The sequence below is a fragment of the Mastigoproctus giganteus genome, chromosome 8 (genome assembly GCF_048544385.1).
Source record: "Mastigoproctus giganteus isolate SK-2022 chromosome 8, ASM4854438v1, whole genome shotgun sequence".
Taxonomy (NCBI): Eukaryota; Metazoa; Arthropoda; class Arachnida; order Uropygi; family Thelyphonidae; genus Mastigoproctus; species Mastigoproctus giganteus.
The window spans coordinates 182,917,970-182,938,117 of NC_143582.1; the positions used below are offsets into that span (position 1 = coordinate 182,917,970).

Consider the following 20,148-nt stretch of genomic DNA (forward strand, 5'->3'; position numbering starts at 1 on the left):
ATGCCTCCCCAGACAAGAACACCTCAACTGCTATATCGAGCCCTTTCAGTGATGTTTGCGGGGTAATACTGTGTGCCAACCTCTCACCAGATTAGCTGACATCCAGAATCACTGTTGAGACCATCTACTCTCATCAGTAAAGAGTAACTTACCCCATTGCGCTGCTGTCCAGTCCTTGTGTTCGATGAACCACTGTAAACAATGTCTGTTTTTTTTGTTTTTTTTCAAGGGACATAGCGTACTGGCTGTCGAGCAAACAGTCCACTTTTGTGGAGTTGCCTCGCCACAGTAAAACGCCCCAGGTGCTTTTCCACCCCAGGTGCCTTTCTTATGTTTAACTTCAACAATTTCTCCTCCACTTTGCTCAGTTCTTACAAAATCATTAAGCACCCTGCTACAATTTGATTACCTTCTGGCACTTTTCTTTCCTAAATAACTCCATGTGTGAATGTAGATGAAAATACTCATTCAGTTTGTTTGCTATCTGAGCAGGATCATCAACAGTCGAACCATCGAAATCAAGTGGACCAATCTGATTTATCCCCTTTCTTTTAGAGTTTATATAAGTAAAGAAAAATACTTGCTGTTTTTAAAGAAAAATACTTGCTGAAAAATACTTAGCATTCTTTGCCAAAGATTTCTCATAATCTGTCTTTGCTTGCCTAATCTCCTTTGTGACTTGTTTACAGACTAGCTCATATCTTCCATAGGCTTCTGTGTCGCCTGATAATTTATATGCATCCCATGCATTTTTCTTCTCTGCCACGAGTCTCATTATTTCATTTGACAACCATTCAGGCCTAAACCTTGAACAATATTTCTTAACAGGTGTGAAACGTCTAGTAATTTCTACGATTAATTCCTTGAATACTTCCCACTTAGAATTTGCTGTTGGTAACATCATCAGTTGTTCCCACTGTACAGAATTTAAAAACTGTCTAAGACCACTGTAGTCACCTTTACGGAAGCAAAAACACTTTCCCTTACCCCTAATGGTAATTATATCTTTAAGTAAATCCTACATTAGTACACTGTGATCACTGCCACCTGGTGGTTCCTTTATCTGCAAATTCTTAATACACGAATAATCACTGCTGATAATCAGATCACGAGTATTACCCTCTCTGGCTGCCTCTCGAACATGCTGCTGCAGAAAACAATCATCCAATAAATCCACAAATTCTTGCTAGTGTGCAAGTGACCAACCCACAAGTTCCAGTCAATATCTGAGAAGTTAAAATCCCCCATTATAAGACATTCTGATTTATTAGCCCACTCTATTTCTCTGTACAATTGTTCATTGTATTCATTCAAGTCATTAGGTCTATAACACACTCCTACTCTTATTTCTGCTTTCCCAGTGCTTATGTCACACCACACTGACTCAACATTGAACTGTCCATCTATGTGAACTGGATGCACTTCCTTTGATTTTAGGTTTTCCTGTCTATCCTTTCTGTACACACTGTACTCCCCAAATTCCAATTCTGCATTCCTAATATCTGTGTGACACCATTTCTCCGATATCCCAACAATATCCGCCTTTGATGTCTTGACCAACACTTCAAATTTATCAAATTTATTTACTATACTTCTAGTACTGGTATACATGCACCTATTCTTATTCTTAGTTATCCTAACACATCCCATATATTTATTTGTTTCATGATGACTCTTATCGGTCCCTGAAACTCCTAGCACGCCTCGCTCCAGGCCGCTACTTATTCTAATAGAATTAGTGCAGGAATCCATTGAAAAGGCCCGTGGAGTCAGGAACTCTGTAATTTATCTGTAATGCTACTAAATAACACTGATTTGAACATGTAAAATGTACTGATTGTATAACTATATGTTAAAATATTAAAACAAAACAAAATAAATATTGTATAACAAGAATAAAATTCAATAAAAATGTATAAAATTAAAAGCAATAAAAGTTGTTTAAAAATCACTAGAACCACTAATATAGGAAATTTCGGCAGCAGCAGCCGCCTTCATCAGCTATAGTGGTTGCAGGATGACTGACAATCTATATGTACCACGCATCTCAGCAGGTCTGCGACATGAACTATGGCGTTTGCACACGGTTCACTTCTGCAGTGCAGGAATCACCTTCAACCACTGCCTGCAGCTTTTAAGCTTTTAGTCTGTGAATCGCCTCCCTTTCCGACCCACATAACACTGCCTCGATAACATCAGTGAACATTCTTGCACCCTTTCTATTTAAGTGTATCCCATCCCTGTAGAAGCAGTCTCTCCTGTTTATCTAATTTCCTACGAAATTAGATAAATCAGGTGATATTTTCAATATGGAGAATGACTGAAAAGTGTTTGACCGGATGGTTGAATGTGAGGGACAATCAACCAGAAAATGAAGGACCATAAGTTGCGCATAAGAACTGAAATTTGGTAAGCTCTCTACAACCAAGCAGAAGAAAATACACATACAAAAAGTAAATATGTCAACCAGTACAAATCATACCTACAAAGAAGAGGGAATAGGATAAAATAAATGACTAAACCAATATCATTGTGTGATTACTTAACTAAATGACAGAAAATTACTCAAAAACTTAAAAAAGAAAGGAGAGCGTGGGGGTATTTTCTAGTTGTTAATCACTTATGTATTTTTTTATTTTTATTTTTTTTGTAGGTATAGATAATAGTAGTTCCTTGCAACAAAATTACAGTTCAGCAACGGCTCATGTGTTAAAAAAGTGTTTAACCTTAATTTAATCATTTTGTGGCAATACCATGTATATTTTTCTTTATTTTGAATTGACTATCTAATGAGTGAAACTCAAAAGCCAGTGAATGATATCCATTTCCACTTACAGTCTGCCAAACCCCATCGCTGACAGACATATTGGCCACAGTTGCCCTTGTGTCGTGAAACTTTCATACCAACAACAACCAAACCCCATGTACTTTTTCTGACAGAATATCAGTTATCGGTTGATTGAACCACAGCTCATCTCAGTTATTCTGAATTATTCATAAGTACCACATAAGGATATATACATATGTTGTTGTTGTTATTTGTTTAACGACACAAGGGCTACTAAGGCCAAATTGTATCTGTTCATCATTAATTCACAAGAAGTATATCATTAGAGAGGTTAAATTATATGCTTCTGTACAAACCAACATGTTTTAGATATAATAAAAGTTCTTCAATATTTGCTTTATTTCCTAAGAAATTAGATAAATCAGGTGATATTTTCAATGTGGAGAATGACTGAAAAGTGTTTGACCGGATGATTGAATGTGAGAGACAATCAACCAGAAAATGATGGACTGTAAGTTGTGTATGACAGGATGAGCACTGTGGTGGGTTTTGTCCCAATAATAGAAAGAGATGAAGTCCAATCTGAGTCTTGCCAGTACCACTTCCTCTCGTCTGTTTCACTGGAAGCTAGAGAGCCACAGCTTTGGATCTTCTTTTATCTGGTAAAGTTTACTGTTGGTGTCACTTTTCCAGATCTGTGACCATTTATCGTAGCATGCTTTGCATATGACAGACTTAGAGTAAGGAACCTGAGGATGTTGTGAGAGAGCGGGTTGAGGATGTTTAGCGACAAAGTCGGCACTTTCATTTCCCAAAATGGCCAAGGATCCAGCAAAAACTGATTGGACATACTGCAAGAGAATAGCTGGAAATGAATGTTTCAATGTAGGATGAGAAGAGGAGAAATTCTTCCTTATGGAAGAGATAGCACTCAGGGAGTCTGTATAAATTATGGCAGATGAGATGGAAAGCTCAATAATCTTACTAAACACTTAACTTAATGGTATATAATTGTTGTGAAGATGCTGCAAGCTAGAGGTAGTGTGGCTGAAATTGAACATAAAGTGAAAACTGCCACAGCACCTACCATACTGTCAGTTTTGGAACCATCTGTATAAATTTTGTTCATAGTAGCATGAGCTGAATGTAACTATCTGATATTGCAGGGAGGTATAATATTTTTCCCCCACTGGAGGAAGTGCATATCTTGAGAGACAGACACATATGTCCAAGGTGGAACAGATGCAGTTGTGTCTTGAAAAATTTCATGTAATTTGACATTCCAACTATGAACAAGCTCTTTGATCCTGAGCAAAGGTCTATTTTCATTTGGCTCGCTCTCATAGAAGGCTTCTCACCGAGTATTATAAAGATACTCCCAAATTGGGTGTGGTAGATTCTGGATCTTAAGCAGCGTAGTGAAGCAGTAGTGTTTTTCTACGCAGATGTAATGGGGGATTGTGTGCTTAAATTGGGTAAATCCTGAAAGCTCCTAGCGCAGTCTTCAGAGCACTGTGATGGATCACATTTAGCTGTTTTAAAGTAGCGTTCCGGCAGAAGCATACACTGGACAACCATAATCTAGCTGTGAATGGATTAAACTTCTATAAAGATGCAGTAAAGTATATTGATCAGCTCCCCATGACATCGACGAGGCCGACTGAAGTATATTCAAATGTTTTATACAAGTTCTCAAATAAGTGATGTGGGCTTGGAAATTTAGTTTGCTGTCTAATATTAGTCCAAGAAATTTAACTGTATTAATAAGCAGGATTGGAGTACTGTTTATTTGTAGTTCAGGTTCGGGATGGTGAATTGGCTTCTTGCAAAAGTGAGTAACAGTACATTTCTTTTCTGATAGTCTGTAACTGTTCGGTGAAGTCTGGGATTCTATTTTGGTTATGGCAATTTGGAGCTGACGTTCGATGGTATTCATACTTTGAGACTGACATGAAATGGTATGATCATCTGCATACATATAAGTTTGAACAGTTTTTTGGATATTTCGTGCCATGCTGCTAACTTGGATTGAAAACAGTGTTGGACTGAGTATTGATCCCTGTGTGACTCCCTCTTCCTGAATGTGAGATGTAGAGAGTATGTTTTTATATTGGACCTGAAAAGAATGCAACTGCAGGAAATTGAATTATTTCTGGCAAATGGCCCCGAAGCCCCAGATGGTAAAGGTCCCTAATAATACCATGACACCATGTAGTATGTATCAAATGCCTTTTCATGATCTAAATTGACCACGACTAGATATTGTTTCATGACAAAGGCATTATGGATATGAGATTCGGCTTTGATGAGCACATCTAGGGTGATCTATTCTTCCGAAAGCCATACAGTTGATCTGGAAGGAGATTCTCTGACTCCAGGATGTAAGTGAGTCTAGTATGAACCATCCCTTCGAATGTTTTTCACATGCAGCTCGTAAGAGTTATTGGCCTGTAATTTTCAACACAGGAAGGATCTTTTCCTGGTTTTGGTAAGGCGATAACGAACAAATGGCACCAGGAAGAAGGAAAGGCATTTTCAGAGAAGATCTGATTATAAAAAATTAATAGGGATCTCAAGTTTTCTTCAAGTAAATGCTTTAGCATAACATAATGAACACCATCTGGACCTGCTGCACTATTGGAAGATCTGTTTAATGATTCTTGAAATTCTATTAATGTAAAGGGCTGGTGAAGAAGTTGATTTTATACCGTTCTACACTTGCTTTGGTGTTCTGGAAGGTGGATGCATAGGAGGCAGAAGCAGAGATTTTAGCAAATGAGTCTGCTACTGCATTGGCAACTTCTTCAAATGTAGATAGGTCTTTCCCTTTCCAGTGAAGTATTAAAGAGGGCAATCGAACAAATTTTCCATTTAGCACCTGTATTCTCTTCCAGATGACCTGTGTATCCGTGTCTTTGGTGATGGTTGGGGCAAAAGAAATCCATGAATCCTGTTTCGCTTTTTGCCTAACTTGTCTAGCTTTTGCTTTCAGTCTTTTAGAAGCAATTAGGTTACTAGTGGTGGGATAGTTGCGGAAATTATTCCAAGCATGGTTTTTTCCTGTTTGGCAATTAAACAATCTGTATTCCACCAGTGATTTCTGTGTTTGAGATATGGCATGGATTTTGGAATGGAAGCATTAGCTGCAGTCAGAATCTGGTTATGTTAAGTATTTACTTCATCAATATGTTGTCTTTGAACATAAAATCTGTCTAAGAGTATTTGGGCAGAATAGCCACCCCAGTTTGACTTTTTAAACTGCCAATTGGATCGTTGAACAGGATTTGGAGTTACCCCTGTTTGTAGTGAGAAAATAATTGGAAAGTGATCACTGTTAAAGGGATCAGTTAATACCGACCATGTCATGATTGGAAAGATGGATGGTTAACAAACTGACAAGTCCATTGCAGAAGCAGATCCTGTTGGTAGGTGGATGTAGATAGGAGATCCAGAATTTAATAAATTAAGATCATTATTGTTCATGAATTCCTCCGTCAATTTGCCTCTTCTATCCATTGTAGCAGACCCCCACAAATGGATGGTGTCCATTAAAGTTACCAAAGAAACAAATTGGAGTCAGGAGTTGTGAAATCAGGTTGTCAAGTTCTGAATGTGGAAGTGGTGGAAGTGAAATATAGTGGAAGTGGTGAAATATAGATGGAAACAATGGTAACTGAAATACCAACTGCAACACGAGCTGTCACAGCTTCTAGAGTGGTTCTCAATTGGATTGGCCTGGATGGAATATCAGAGTTAACAAGAATAGCTACTCTACCATGGGCAGGAGAGTTTGAACTCCTGTCTCATCTGTATGTCATATAATTTGAAAATTTTGGTGAAACTTGGGGTGACAAGAATGTTTCCTGTAGGCATACACCTATGGGACTGAATTGAGCTAGTAAATACCTTAAGCCATCAGAATGACTGCTTAGTCCTCTGCAGTTCCACTGTATTATGTTATGCATTATTTAGATTTAGCTGAGGGTGATTCATGTGACTGTTTTTTGTGTGCAGAACATTTTTTCCGGTCTTTTTTTGAGAATGTGGGTCATCTAATATCCATGGTATCATCTACATGGAGTTCTAGAATGGGCTCCTCATTATCTAGCAGCTCATCTACACCAAAAAAATCGAATCTCCCACCAACAGTATGGTGGGAGATTCGATTTTTTTAGAGCCCGAGTCAGATTTTAATTGTTCTTTTTCAATTGGGACCAATGGGGTATGAGTAGGGATGCTGATTGGAGTATTTGTGGCTTCACTAGGTTTTTTTGGAGGATTCTTTTAGAGGATGAAAGTGTAGATTTAAGCCAATTTGCTAGAGAGGTGTTAGGCAGAATTTATACATCTGTTTGAGCTGCAGTAGAAACAAAGTTTCGAGTGCAAGCTGGATAAGAACAACTACTAGGCATGCTTGACATAACTTGTCTACGGGCCTCAGGAAACTTCACTTTATTTTCTAATTTGTATTTCTGTATTTCCTTTCCTGTTAGCCATAGCTCACAAATTTTGGAAAAGGCTGGATGGCTTTCTCTACAGTTGGGACAAACAGAGGTTTTGACTGAGCAATCTGCTCGAGTGTGATCTTTAGATCCGCAGATGGGACATATGGCTTCACCTCTACATGCCTGCTGCGAATGACCATATTTTTGACATTTAAAATAGTGAACTGGATTTGGAATGCAAGGTCAAATTCAACAGTTTAGATAGATTTAGTTGGATTGAGATTTCCATCTCTTTTTGTCATAATCCTTTTCACATCTATTACTTTTTTGAGTGCTGAGTTCTTGCAGTAATTCTTCTTCGGACACTGTAATTCGGTCCCACTCGCTGATGACACCTTTTGATGAATTTAAGAGTTTTGTGGGGAGTAATTGTTACTGTCAACCCAGCAAATGTTTGGGTCTTTAACAGCTGCTCAGAGTGTTTTGCGGTGGCTGTTTCAATCAGGAGGTCTTCGGATTGCAGTCTTTTCACCATTTTTGGTGATCCAGCAATAGACTAGATGTTTTTGAATTAAGAAAGGTGATGACTTGCTGACAGGTTGGGTGGATAGCAAATGTATATGACCAAGAAATTTGGTATATCTTCATGACACTGCACTTCCCTTCGAAACCTTTTTGGTTGGTTAGTCATGGTCTATGTCAGGATGTTCCGATCTTGATCTCAAAGGCTCTAAAGATGGATGACAGCTTGTATCCATGTTGGCTCCTTTTGGCCCTGGGGGTTTATATTTACCATCCAGGTTACTGGACCTGCCACGGGTGGAGCAGTGCCGCTTGGTGGGCAAGCACACATTAGTACAGTTAGTAAGAGTATTAAATTAAAGAAAAAGGTATTTTCATTCTTCTGGGCTAATTTCTTAGTGCTTTTAAGAAAGTAGAGTTACTTAACAGAAAGGTTGATTAAGTAAGAGAGAAAACAATGAAAAACTCAGTTTCAGTAGAAAAAACACTCTTTAAATTCATAATTGGCCATGGAAACGCTTGGCACCCAGGGCCAATATATGTATAAGTACCACTTTGAAGTGAAATGACTCCTTTCACTTCAAAGTGGTACTTATGCATATGTCTGCTCTGATATTCCCTGCCAGGGACTTGGTAATTTGGAATCTCCTCTTTTTGACTTTCTCTGGCTTAAAATCTCTCCATCAAATTCTGTCAAATTAATCTGTTGCCTCTATCATTCTTCCAACTCCACTACCCACTTGGAACTCTGGCTTACTCTCTTTGAAACTTGACTTTCTCCAGTACAGCTTTCCTAACAGTGAGGTAATTTTCCTTGGTGATTTTAATGATCTCAATTTCAGTTGGCTTCCATTTTCTAGTCACATGGATCCAGCTCGTTGAGATGCTGAGGATTTTGTAATTACTAGGGACTGTGCCCAGACTGTTTGTTTACCTACCAGAATACCAGACAATCCTTATCACACAGCCTACACGCTTGATCTTTTTTCTTACAAACAACCCTTCTGAATACACAGTCGAGGCGAGTGTTCCTCTAGGCACCTCAGATAACAACTTGGTAATGGTCTCTTCTCCATAGGAGTCTTCCTCTCGTGGCCATTCTCAACCTCATGTTGTCGGGCTTAACAAGAATGCAAAATGAGATTATCTGTAAGATTTCTTTTCTTCTTTTCCTTGGTTGGATTAGTGTTTCAAATATTCTGATGCCAATGTTTGCTCATATGATATAAGTGAAATTATTCTTGTAGGGGATCAAATTCTTTATTCCACACTCCATCTTAAAATTTCGTCCTTTATCTAAACCTTGGTTGTCCAATAAATGTGCTAAGGCTGTCCAAGATAAGAATGTTGCATATCACAAAAGGCTTTTATCCAAATCTCCAAGTTCATTATCTGTCTACATCAAAGTTCACATCAGCTGTGAAGTAGCTATTAATCAGTCCAAACTAGATTTCGAACAGGCTAAGAGCAGAAAACTCGCCTCTTACCCAAATTTTAGTTGAGCATTCTGGTCTCTTGCCAAAGCTATTGGCTGCAACTTCTGTCCATCTCTATTCCCAATTCTGTCAAAAACAGATGATTCTATTGCCACTTCAGCCAAAAATAAAGCTGATCTACTTTTCTTCCAACTCGTGTATTGATGATCTTGGAAAACCACCTCTTACTATTCTCAGTACACTGCATTCAATGCTTCCTGTGGTCTTCCGTCAGAGGGAGGGCAAAAGGATTTTGGAACAATCTTGATGATAAGAAAGCTCTAGGTCCTGATGGCATTTCTTCACTTGTTCTCAAAACCTGTGCTCCTGAACTTACTACTATTCTGAAACAATTTTTTTAATTTCTTATTCTAAAGGTGTTTTCCCTTCTGCTTGGAAATTTGCTCACATCCAGCCAGTTTCTAAAAAGAGTGACAAATCTCTTCATCCAATTATCATCCCATTGTACTTCTACTCTTTCGAAAGTAATGGAGAAATCAATTAACCGCCAACTATCTAGAAATCTTCTATCTGATCAACGATCGCCATTATGGATTCTGTCAGTGTCTATCCACTGGTGATGTTCTGGCTTATGTTATCCATGTATGAGCAAATTCAATGGAAAAGTTTGGTGAAACTCAAGCAGTTGTTCTTGACATTTCAAAGGAATTTGATTGTGTTTGGCATAAAGGTCTTCTAAATAAGCTTCCATTTTATGCTTTGCCAACTGTTTTTTGTAACTGGGTATACAGTTTTCTCTCTGGCCACTCATTGTGGGTGATAGTAGATGGCACTCTGCCTTCTAATTTCTCCACTAATGCTGGTATTCCGCAAAGTTTGGTTCTTTCTCCCACTGTTTTCCCTCTTGTATATTAATGACCTTCTTCCATTGACCAAAAATCCTATCCATAGCTTTGCTTATGATAGTACATTGCATTCCACCTTGCAGTTTGAGAAATCTTGCCCTGCACAAACAGCTTCAACTTCTCAAATATCCACTAGCAATTCCTTAAATGCAGATCTCCAACTAATTCTCCAGTGAAGTAAAGATAATTTAGTTGATTTCAATCCTTCTAAAACTCAGTCCCTTCATATATCTCACAAAAAAGGATTCATCTGCTCCTATGCTTATCTTCAACGACACTGATTTCTAAGATCATAATTCTCTATTGGGGTTTACCCTGACTTCTAATCTCTCTTAGCATAAGCACATTACAAGTATTGCTTCCTCTTCATCTAAAAAACTAGGTTTTCTCTTTTGCTTTCAGCATTATTTTTCTTCCAAACAGCTGTTCACTCTGTACAAATCACAAATCTGCCCTACCATGGAATTTTGTTCCCACACCTGGGGGTGGTGCCCCCAAAACCTCTGTCTTCTAGATTCCATTGAAAAGAGGTCAGTTAGGTTAATTAATGACTCTCATCACAAAATGACTCTCACATCACCGCTCTCTCTCTCTCTCTCTCTCTCTCACACACACATAGATGTTCTGTTTATGCTGCATGCCTTTTCAATAGGTACTTCCATGGGCACTGTTCTTCTGAATAGGCTTCTATAATTCCCACTCTCTCTCTTCCAAAAGAATCCGAACGTGTGCCGAAACCAAGTCCATGTCCTTTTACTGTCCTACTTCAAACTCACAGAACCAACTTTTCTTCTTCCTCATTTATTCATTCAATTTCTGTTTTCTGGAACAACCTTCCTTCGTGCATATTTCTTGAAAATTATAATCTATAGAAATTCAAGTCTAATGTCAACGAGTATCTTCTTTTATCTTCTCAAACTCAACCCATGCATGGTACTAAATAGTATAGGTTCTAATAATTCACAGTTTGGAGTTTTCATAAAAAAAAACCCACCCTAATAGAATGAACAAAACTTATGAAGAAAAGGAAAAAATAATCTGTTTAAATAAGTTTATGGAATTTAATTTAAAAACTTCCTGTTCAAATTAATTTAAAAAATATTGAGAAATAAGATCTTCATATTGTGTTATCCATTTATCAATAAATAGATCAACCAATAATTAGTGATAAAAACCAACCAACCAAAATTCAGTGATAAAAACATAATTCATAAATAAAATTTATCCATTTATCATTCAATCAATTTATTGAGGGTATACTGAGCAATTAATTCCATTAATTAACTCCATTTTTAATAAAATTTAGTTGTGTTGCAAACTGGATTACATTTCATTTAGATAATTCTGTATATAACAATCCATTTAAATGGCAAATGAGATTCAGATTTTCAGTAAAAAAATTATAATAGGCACTTGTATGACAATATAAACTCTGAAGTTTTAGAGTATGCTTACCTTAATTGGCATTCCGGTGCAATGAAAACCAAATGGATAAAGGCACTTCTTTCCTTTTAATCGCTGGTACCCTACAACAAACTATAAAGGAAAATTAGTAATGGAAACAACACTTTTACTGCAGTATATAAAGAAATGTAATAATGGCTTAGACTAGGGGATGGCCAATTTTTACATAAATAATATAAAAAATGATTAAACGTCAAGTGGTGTAACAGTTAATTTCTAGACAAAGTAAAAAACTATACAACTGAGGTGAAATATCAGTAACAAAACTAAACACCTAAAGCAGAGCCACCATATTTTTGCATCATGTTAGATTTGTGCTCATTCTGATTTCCTTTCCCTCAGTTAAACGTGTACCTAAAAATATATGTCCCCCACCACCATTTACATGTAAAAGCCTAAAAGTTGGTTGGTTATTTGGTGTTTAAGGGCATACTGGCAACTAATGCTGTAATGCACCGAGTCAAGGTCCAAAAAAAAAAAAAAAAAAAAAAAAAAACAAAGGAAGTTCTGTACTGTTGCAGTTACCATCAACTTAAAGATAAGGAACAAAAGTAATGGCATGGCAAATAAATTTTAAATTTGCCTTTTATTGCCAGAAATTATGACTCAGACTTCAGCATGAAGGAAACTTGACTGGCTCATAATATCTTTTAGTATTAATTTAGTGTAGGTGTAGGAATGCTAGTGAACTTCTCATGACATTAATTCTATGAGGACAAACGTTTATCTGTTAACTTAATATTAATTTTATTTTAAATGTAAATCTGTTTTTTTTTCTATTACAAGTGTTTAGTATATAATTCCTCTATATAATTAGCTAAAATATGTGGTGAAGTTAAGTGTGGATCAGTGGGGGTTGGGGGGGGTAACGATTCCAGTAGCTTTTAGATCTGTCCCAAGGAGGCACACAATGCATTTCCAATGTGGCATGTTGCAAGAAAAGGTTGGCTACTCCTGGCTTAAACAAAGGACAATATTCCCCACAACCCCCCCTCCAATTAGTACTGCGTTGGGTTTGGGTTGCTTAAATTAATGGCACGCACACAAAGAAATTAAAGTGAATCACTTGAAAGGCTTCTTAGAGAGACACCTATATTGCATTTGCAAAAAGTAAGCTGGGAATGGGAAATATCAAGAGGAAAATATCTTGTATTTACAAGAAGAAATCTGGAATAAGAAATATCACGAGTATGCAGAAATGAAAAAGAATTAATTCCAAAAAATGACACCTAGGCAAAATGTACCATTCTTGGCTAAACAAGTCTATTCAGATAACAATACAATACAATACAGTACAGTACATGCAGTAGTGGACCTAGTGCTTTTTGCACCCAAAGTGAGATGCTGGATGATATATCTATAACTGAATTTTTATTTATTCATGAAAATAGAATGTGTGTCACGTATGCTCATTTGAGGACAGCATGCCAGGTACCTGGATTGCCTGTATCTTGAGCTGGTAATGTAGTCACACCGACATTTTTTTCCTCCGGTGTTAAGCATTTCAGACTAATTTCATCTATGTCTGTTGCCCTTTCATGCTTGATATTTTTACTTTGATAACAGAGACAAAACCCTCATCAGCTGCCCTAGCAGCCTATCTACAGTACTCAGAGATGAAGTTATCCAAGCAGTACAGACAGGCTGCTAGGGCAGTTCACTGGGTTTTGTCAATGACATACAGGAATTTTTCCAGCAGGGATAATTGTTGTTATTGTTATTTGGTTTTTAGGAGCATTAGCAACTAAGGCCATATTGCTCCGGGGATATGCGGTGGTCATTCCCTGACCTTTCTGCATCCTCTGTATTTGGTGGTCAAGGGCTCAAACCCCGGTCTAATCAAGAAGCGTGTGCTACGCACTGCTGCTCCTGCCCACCTGGCTACGGAGGCACTTCCAGCAGGGATAAGGAGGTGATTATCCGTTCATATAAGGCAATGGTTAGGCCACTCTTGAGTACTGTATACCAGTCTGGAAGCCTCATTTTAGGAAGGATATGGATCTGTTGGAATGGAAAGGCAATTAAATTAGCAAGAGGAACAAAAGGGTACTTGTACCAAGAAAGGCTGGCAAAAGTTAACTAATTAAATATTTTTTTAATGCTATGGTAAACTTTTCCAAGAAATTGGCATAATTGGTCAATTAACTAGGATTCCAACTCCACGACGTTTGACTCTTTAGTTCTCATTCCTGATTTTATATCTTATATAGATTAGATGGTAATTAAACTTACCTCTCCTTTGGAAAGTGAAAAGCTATGACCAAGATGGAGTCTGCCATTCATGTATGCATAAGGAAATGTAACAAAATATTTGTCTGGTAAAGGGTTAGTTGTAGTTGGTGGAGCATTCTCTTCAAATATCTTTTCTACTGCCCATTTTTCTTGCATTGCACATTCTATTTCTTGAAGAGTATGAACCTTAAAGGTTCCTTTTCTTTCTACGGTACCCTATAAACACAAGATAAATACCTCTGATTCAATAGTTGAAAAAAAAAAATTGTCAAAAACAATACAAGGCATCCATTTATTAAAAGTGGATGTATTGTGAAGTAACTTATTAACTGACATTTAAATAAAATGTTTTATAAAATTTTTAGTGAAATGTCTTATCACTTTAATCCTATATTTATTTCATTATTTGAACATATATGAAAATAAATGTTAAAAAACATAAATAATAAAATGGTGTAGATTCTGATAGCACATAAACCAAAATATTTCAGAGTACATATTATGAAATTAACATATACAGTATGTCCATCCTATTAATAAAATATATTAATATTTTATTAATAGGATGGCTCAGAACTTTCCTCCAAGCTGGTCAAAGTTTTATCATTATTAGGAGCACATCAATGAAAATAACAATTCTAGTGTAAAATGCTGTCATATGTTCTCGTGTAAAATGCTTTTATTACAAAAGATTTTTTTGCAATAAAAAATAAATTAAAATTGCTTTTTCAGTATACATATTTTTAATCCAGTGTAACTTTCACAAAAACTACTAAGTAGGAGGGGTCATTTTTTACCTATGCAATAAAAATTTCTTGAATTTCCAATGGAGAAAGCACAAGAAGATGGAACACTGTTCATCCAGTTGTAACTCATAAAAAGCTGAATTCTATGAGTTATAGCTGGGTAACAGAGTGGTTTTAGACTACTAACGAGCTAAAAAATATGGGATGACAATCACTCCCATATAGGTATTGACTTAAATGTAGTCAAAGTGTGGTATTAATACAGGCCTGTATCAGAAAGGATTAACGGCGAAGGTAAAGAAAACCCACAAGAGAAGCATGCAAAAGTTTGATGAATTTACCGGTAAAAGTACTTTGCCATAACGGCATTTGTATTGCTGCTCGCTCAGTAAACATACAGTGGGTGTTATCGGTCAGAAATAGAAATTAAATTCCATGGGAGATTGAAATCCTCCAGAAGTGGAGGGGGTAACCTGACCTTTTTTCTTTAGAATCACTAGTGGACTAGTGGATAAATTGTTTCTTAAGAAAAAAAAAGGCAAAGGCAACTCACACAAGCATGGCAAACTTCGAAAAAGTTTACCGGTGAAACTACGTTACGAACATTTTTTATGATGCCAGGACTTCCAATATGACTCTATTCGTGATTCAATTAGTTAATTCAATTAGTGATTCTAAAGAAAAAAAGGTCAGATTACCCCCTCCACTTCGGGAGAGTTTTAAGCTCCCGTGGGATTCAACTTCTACTGCAGACCGATAACACCCACCATCTGTTTACTGAGCGAGCAACAATAAAAATGTCATTATGGCAAAGTACTTTTACCAGTAAATTTCATCAAACTTTTGCATGCTTCTCGTGTGGGCTTTCTTTACCTTAGCCAGATTAACTTGCTGTACAAAGTAAAAAAGAAATGCTCATTTGCTGGTTGCCTGCTGGACCTGGGTTTTAACTGGTTGTAAATGTAGTCCACTTCATCACTGAGCCAAATGGAGGACTCAGCCATGTTGGCACTGATGGTTGATGCCCTCATCAATTGTGTAGATTTAAGAAGAGAGGGAGAAAGCTGAGTTTGCTGTAAACAGTGGAGTGTTCAGTTCATGTGGTTGGTGGGCTCTACAATTGGTCCAAATAGTTCTGCTGAATAAGTAGCTGGATATGAATCAAATTCTAGAGAGCATCTGACATTGAAATATAAGGTCACAGAGACCTCGGCAGAAAGGGAAAAGAGTTGAACAATTCTATCTACAGATAGAACAATTAAATATGCAATGCACCATAGCCCAAGAGGCAACATTAATAGGAAATAAAGGGGGGGTAAACATTTTCTGCCAGCCTTACTTATCCTTTAATCTTCACTCTCAATTCATACACTATCCAGATAAGTACTGTGACAAAATGCACGCCAGGAGGGGGCCCTCCAGGCAAAAAAAAAAAAAAAGTTTTCTCCTTAAGCTATCAAACAACGCTGAGTATTCTGAACACCTTCCGAGCTGCAAAGAGGGCCACACAAGAGCTAAACTGACCCCACCAACTTTTACTTTGTCAGATTAACCTACACAATTGTCTCCTCCTGTATCTCATATCAGACTACAAGCTCTGTCCAATCAGGTGACACCCTTCAGAAGAACATCCAACACAAATGAAGGATGTTAGAGGTCACCAGAATTCAGGGTCATGCTAGTAAAGTCATAAGAAGCAGCATTTAAATCAGAAGCTTATTATGCGTTTCAGATCTCAGTTTATAATCACATTTGAAGATTTCAGAGATTGCAATGCATGCTTATGTGTGATAGTCTAAACTCTACCGTTCAGTTTCATAAATACTTGTTATTATTATCACACACTGAAATATTATTCTATTCTCTTATTCCATTTAGCGAACGTGTGGGATTCAATTATGCTTTCAATTCAAATTCAGAGACAGAGAGCCTATTTTTAATTTCACATCCATATTATTTGATAAGTAATGTTTTGCACAATGAAATTAATGTAAAAAATTTCGTCTCCTGAACATTAATTAGCAAAACAATTTTTTCTTAGTTTTCCATTAGGGGAAAAAATTAGCAAAAAAGTTTTTTTTTTAAAAATGTGTCCCTTCCACCTTATTGGGAGCTAAAACAAATCCTTTCCTTATTCTACTCTTGAACATATAAAAAATTTGAAGTTTGGCAGTTTTGGAAGCACTGAGGTCAGAATTATTTTGACAGCCCAGAATTATCTCACTTCAATGAGTACTTTTCGATTCATTACTTTCTAGAAAACTTTATGAAGTGAAACTTAGCTGTTAAACTATTAAACACACAAATATAAAATTAGAAATGCAACACTTAACAGAATCACCAAATAATAATCCAGAAATAGTACTATCAAATAAAGTACCTAAGGGGTTAAAAACATTTTTATTGTACTCAAGAAGGGTGTGTACCAAAATGTCACTATGTAATCAGTGGCTGTTAGCATTAGTAGAGGCATATGATGCAAGAAAGCAAGCTTACATAGCATCAGCCAAAAAAAAAAAAAAAAAAAATTCCCATTTCATCCATCCATTCACTCCAAATGTTTGTCTACTTCTGCCTTGAACTTATTTAAGTTGCTCACTACAACAGATGGAAGTCTGTTCCAACTATCAACCATCTGCTGGCTAAAAACAAATTTTTGCACATCTATTCTACAATTTGAATTGTCTTTCCTCAATTTGAATTCATGTCCCCTCAGATGAATAATCTGAGCAAGAGGAAGAATCCAATTAGTATTGAGCTTGCTCAAACCATTTAAGGCCTTATATACCTCGATTAGATTGCCTCGCAGGTGCCTAGTCTTCAGAAGCTGCAATTTACAGAACTTAAGCCTTTCTTGGTAACACCAATCTTGTTGCCCTTCTCTGTACTCGTTCCAGCAACTCTACATCTTTCCTTAAATGAGGCTTCCAGACCTATATACAGTAGTCAAGGTGTGACCTGACCATTGCCTTATACAAGGGGACAATCACCTCCTTATCCTGGTGAGTATGCGCTTGGCACACCCAGGGTCCTGAGCTGGATATTATCATTCTTCTCTTTCTTGGTGATTCCCTTCTACTTTTGACTCTCTCTCTCTCTCTCTCTCTCTCTCTCTCTCTCAGGGTTACTCAGGAACTTTTTTTTTCCTGGTGCAGCATAAGCCTCAGGCTTCCTTGCATCATATGGATATTAATAATAATAATAATAATACTCCCTGCTAGCAAAATTACTGTATATCATTGACAATGAGCTACTCTTGCAGCCTTTTTGCACTGCTCAGAAAACTTCATATCTGACTGCACAATTACCCCCTAGGTCCTTTTCATTCTCCACTACTCAGTGTAGTACCACCCAGTTGATACATTACTCTGGGGTTACTGCTACCCATATTCAGTACTTTACATTTGTCAATGTTAAAACTTCAGTTGTCATCTCTCAGCCCATCAGCTCAACTTTTAAGTGCGACTGTCATTGCTACAAAATATATATATATTTTTTTATTTGGTATTCGTTGGCGCATTGGCTTCTGTGGCCATAATCCAACCTTTGGGTTGCTAGGCAGACACTTTACCCACCCAGCTAGCCCGGTTGGCACAAAATATGTATGTTGCACTATGAAACGTGTAGCTAGGCCTGCTCAACCATTTTCATGAGTGTAGAGGCTTTTTAACACATTACCATCTACAATTACTGAAATCAAATGGAATTACTGCTATTGACCCCTCATTCAAAATTTCTTTGAAAAGGTACTGAAGAACAGTACGTTTTAATAGCAATATTAAGGATTTTTAGTACCTATGTCAAAAAATCAGACATGCACATTTGCTTTTCATTAAAGCCTTATTAAATTATATTAATATATTACTGTTTTAATTACTCAAATTATCATATCAATTCACTTACAAAATCAAATAAAAATATTTAGTTTTAGATTTATCTAAAACTATCTAAATTTATCCTTTATAATAACTGATTTAGATAAAAATTAAAGCCATTTTTAAAATAAATTCAAAATCAATTATTCTGGATCTTTTCTTTAACTGCATTCTGTCTGTGATGAATTGGGCCACATTAGCCATATCTTGATTATGCCACTGTTGAAGGATCAAAAATATTTTCACAGGCATGGAGTGAAAGATCTACCCCATGCCAATGCTGGTGAATTATGATGGTTTTAACCTGTTTAGCCTATATGATAGCTAAATCACTTTGTATACATTTGGAAAGGTGTGGGTTCCAGTCAGATCTTAGACTGCTGGAATTTCCCAGTGAAAAGACAGCAGCCTTTTCACTTGGATTAAAAAGTACTAATCTCAAGTGAAGGTTTTCTCCTCACTGAAAACAGATTCTCAACACAGCTACAGACCCAAGGGCAGAAGGAAACCACTGCATACAGCCTACATAAATATCCAGGTTTGACAACCTGCTGTTGGGCACAATATTCACACTATCAACTGTAGCATGCACATACACTTTGTATATAAACGTGTTGTGTTTATTAATTTTGGCATTGGCCAATACTTCCGTTATGCTTTTCACTTCACACATATATCCAGATAATCCTGTTATAAATGAGGGACTTAACCTGGCACAAAGGTTCTGGCGCACTAACAGGCTCGTGCTAGTCTCAAAGTGTGTGTGTGTGTGAGTAAATGCTCAGATAAATCTACGAAGGTGTCAAATATATACTTTCACTCTGGCCAAGCACGCAACCATACTTTAATTTTTAATTACATCAGCTTTCAGAGCATGTAAGTAACAAAAAATAAATGAATAAAAAATAATAAGCACCAAAGTAGCATTTACTACCAAAGCAATAAAAAACTGCTTTGGTAGCAAAATGTTACTAGCCGGGAATTCACTCGGCAAAAACGGCCTGATTTCGGCCATGTGCCATGTGGATAATACAGAAGCCATGTTAAAGTGTATGGCAACAGTACATACCGACATATTATACGTGTTTTTCTTAAGGCAACGATGATTAACCCAAATTCTTTATAATTGGAAGAGTCTAGACAATAAAGTATGACAAAAGGCCATTTAAAAGTTTCATATCACAATAAATACCCAACTAAAAACTACCAAAAGATGATGTAACTATAAAAACATAAGACACGAGGATCAAAAGAATTTCCCTGCGCCACCTAGTAGACAAATTAACCAGGAACTCCATTTATGTTTATAATACATTATAAGCATAAATGGATATAATCCATTGTATAATGTATATAATACAGTATAATGTATAAATATATAATGTATATAATATCGGTGTAGAAACACCACAGTTTCCAACAGCACCCACAATATGATATACAATTAAAACGATGCCTTTCACACTAGATACACACTTCAAATTTATGGGCAAACTATGGTGTTACGACACCGATATTATATAGTTAATTACCTAAATCCATAAGAAATGATGCCTTGGGCATTTCATCTTCTAATGCTTATAATATATATACTGTACTCATATTTAAATGTTAATCCTCGCGACTTCTAGCATAGTTGTCCTAAGAGTGAATATAATCGCCTATTTAAGCACCAATAATTGTATAAAATTATTTTATATACTGTAAAAGTAGTTGTGATAGAAGGATGAACAAA

At 36.7% G+C, this 20,148-nt stretch overlaps 1 protein-coding gene across 1 annotated transcript in view; it reads right to left on the reverse strand.

Annotated features, from left to right (window-relative positions):
* LeuRS (Leucyl-tRNA synthetase) overlaps positions 1-19,649 on the reverse strand; it is a 248,471-nt gene extending 228,822 nt beyond the window's left edge. Inside the window, exons 1-3 of the mRNA XM_090379080.1 lie at positions 19,483-19,649; positions 13,793-14,008; positions 11,552-11,632 (exon numbers count right to left, since the gene is read on the reverse strand). Of these exons, the coding sequence (XP_090235206.1) occupies positions 11,552-11,632; positions 13,793-14,008; positions 19,483-19,488 (303 nt within the window). The 5' untranslated portion in view covers positions 19,489-19,649. The remainder of the gene's footprint in view (positions 1-11,551; positions 11,633-13,792; positions 14,009-19,482) is intronic.
* Positions 19,650-20,148: the final 499 nt, after the last annotated feature.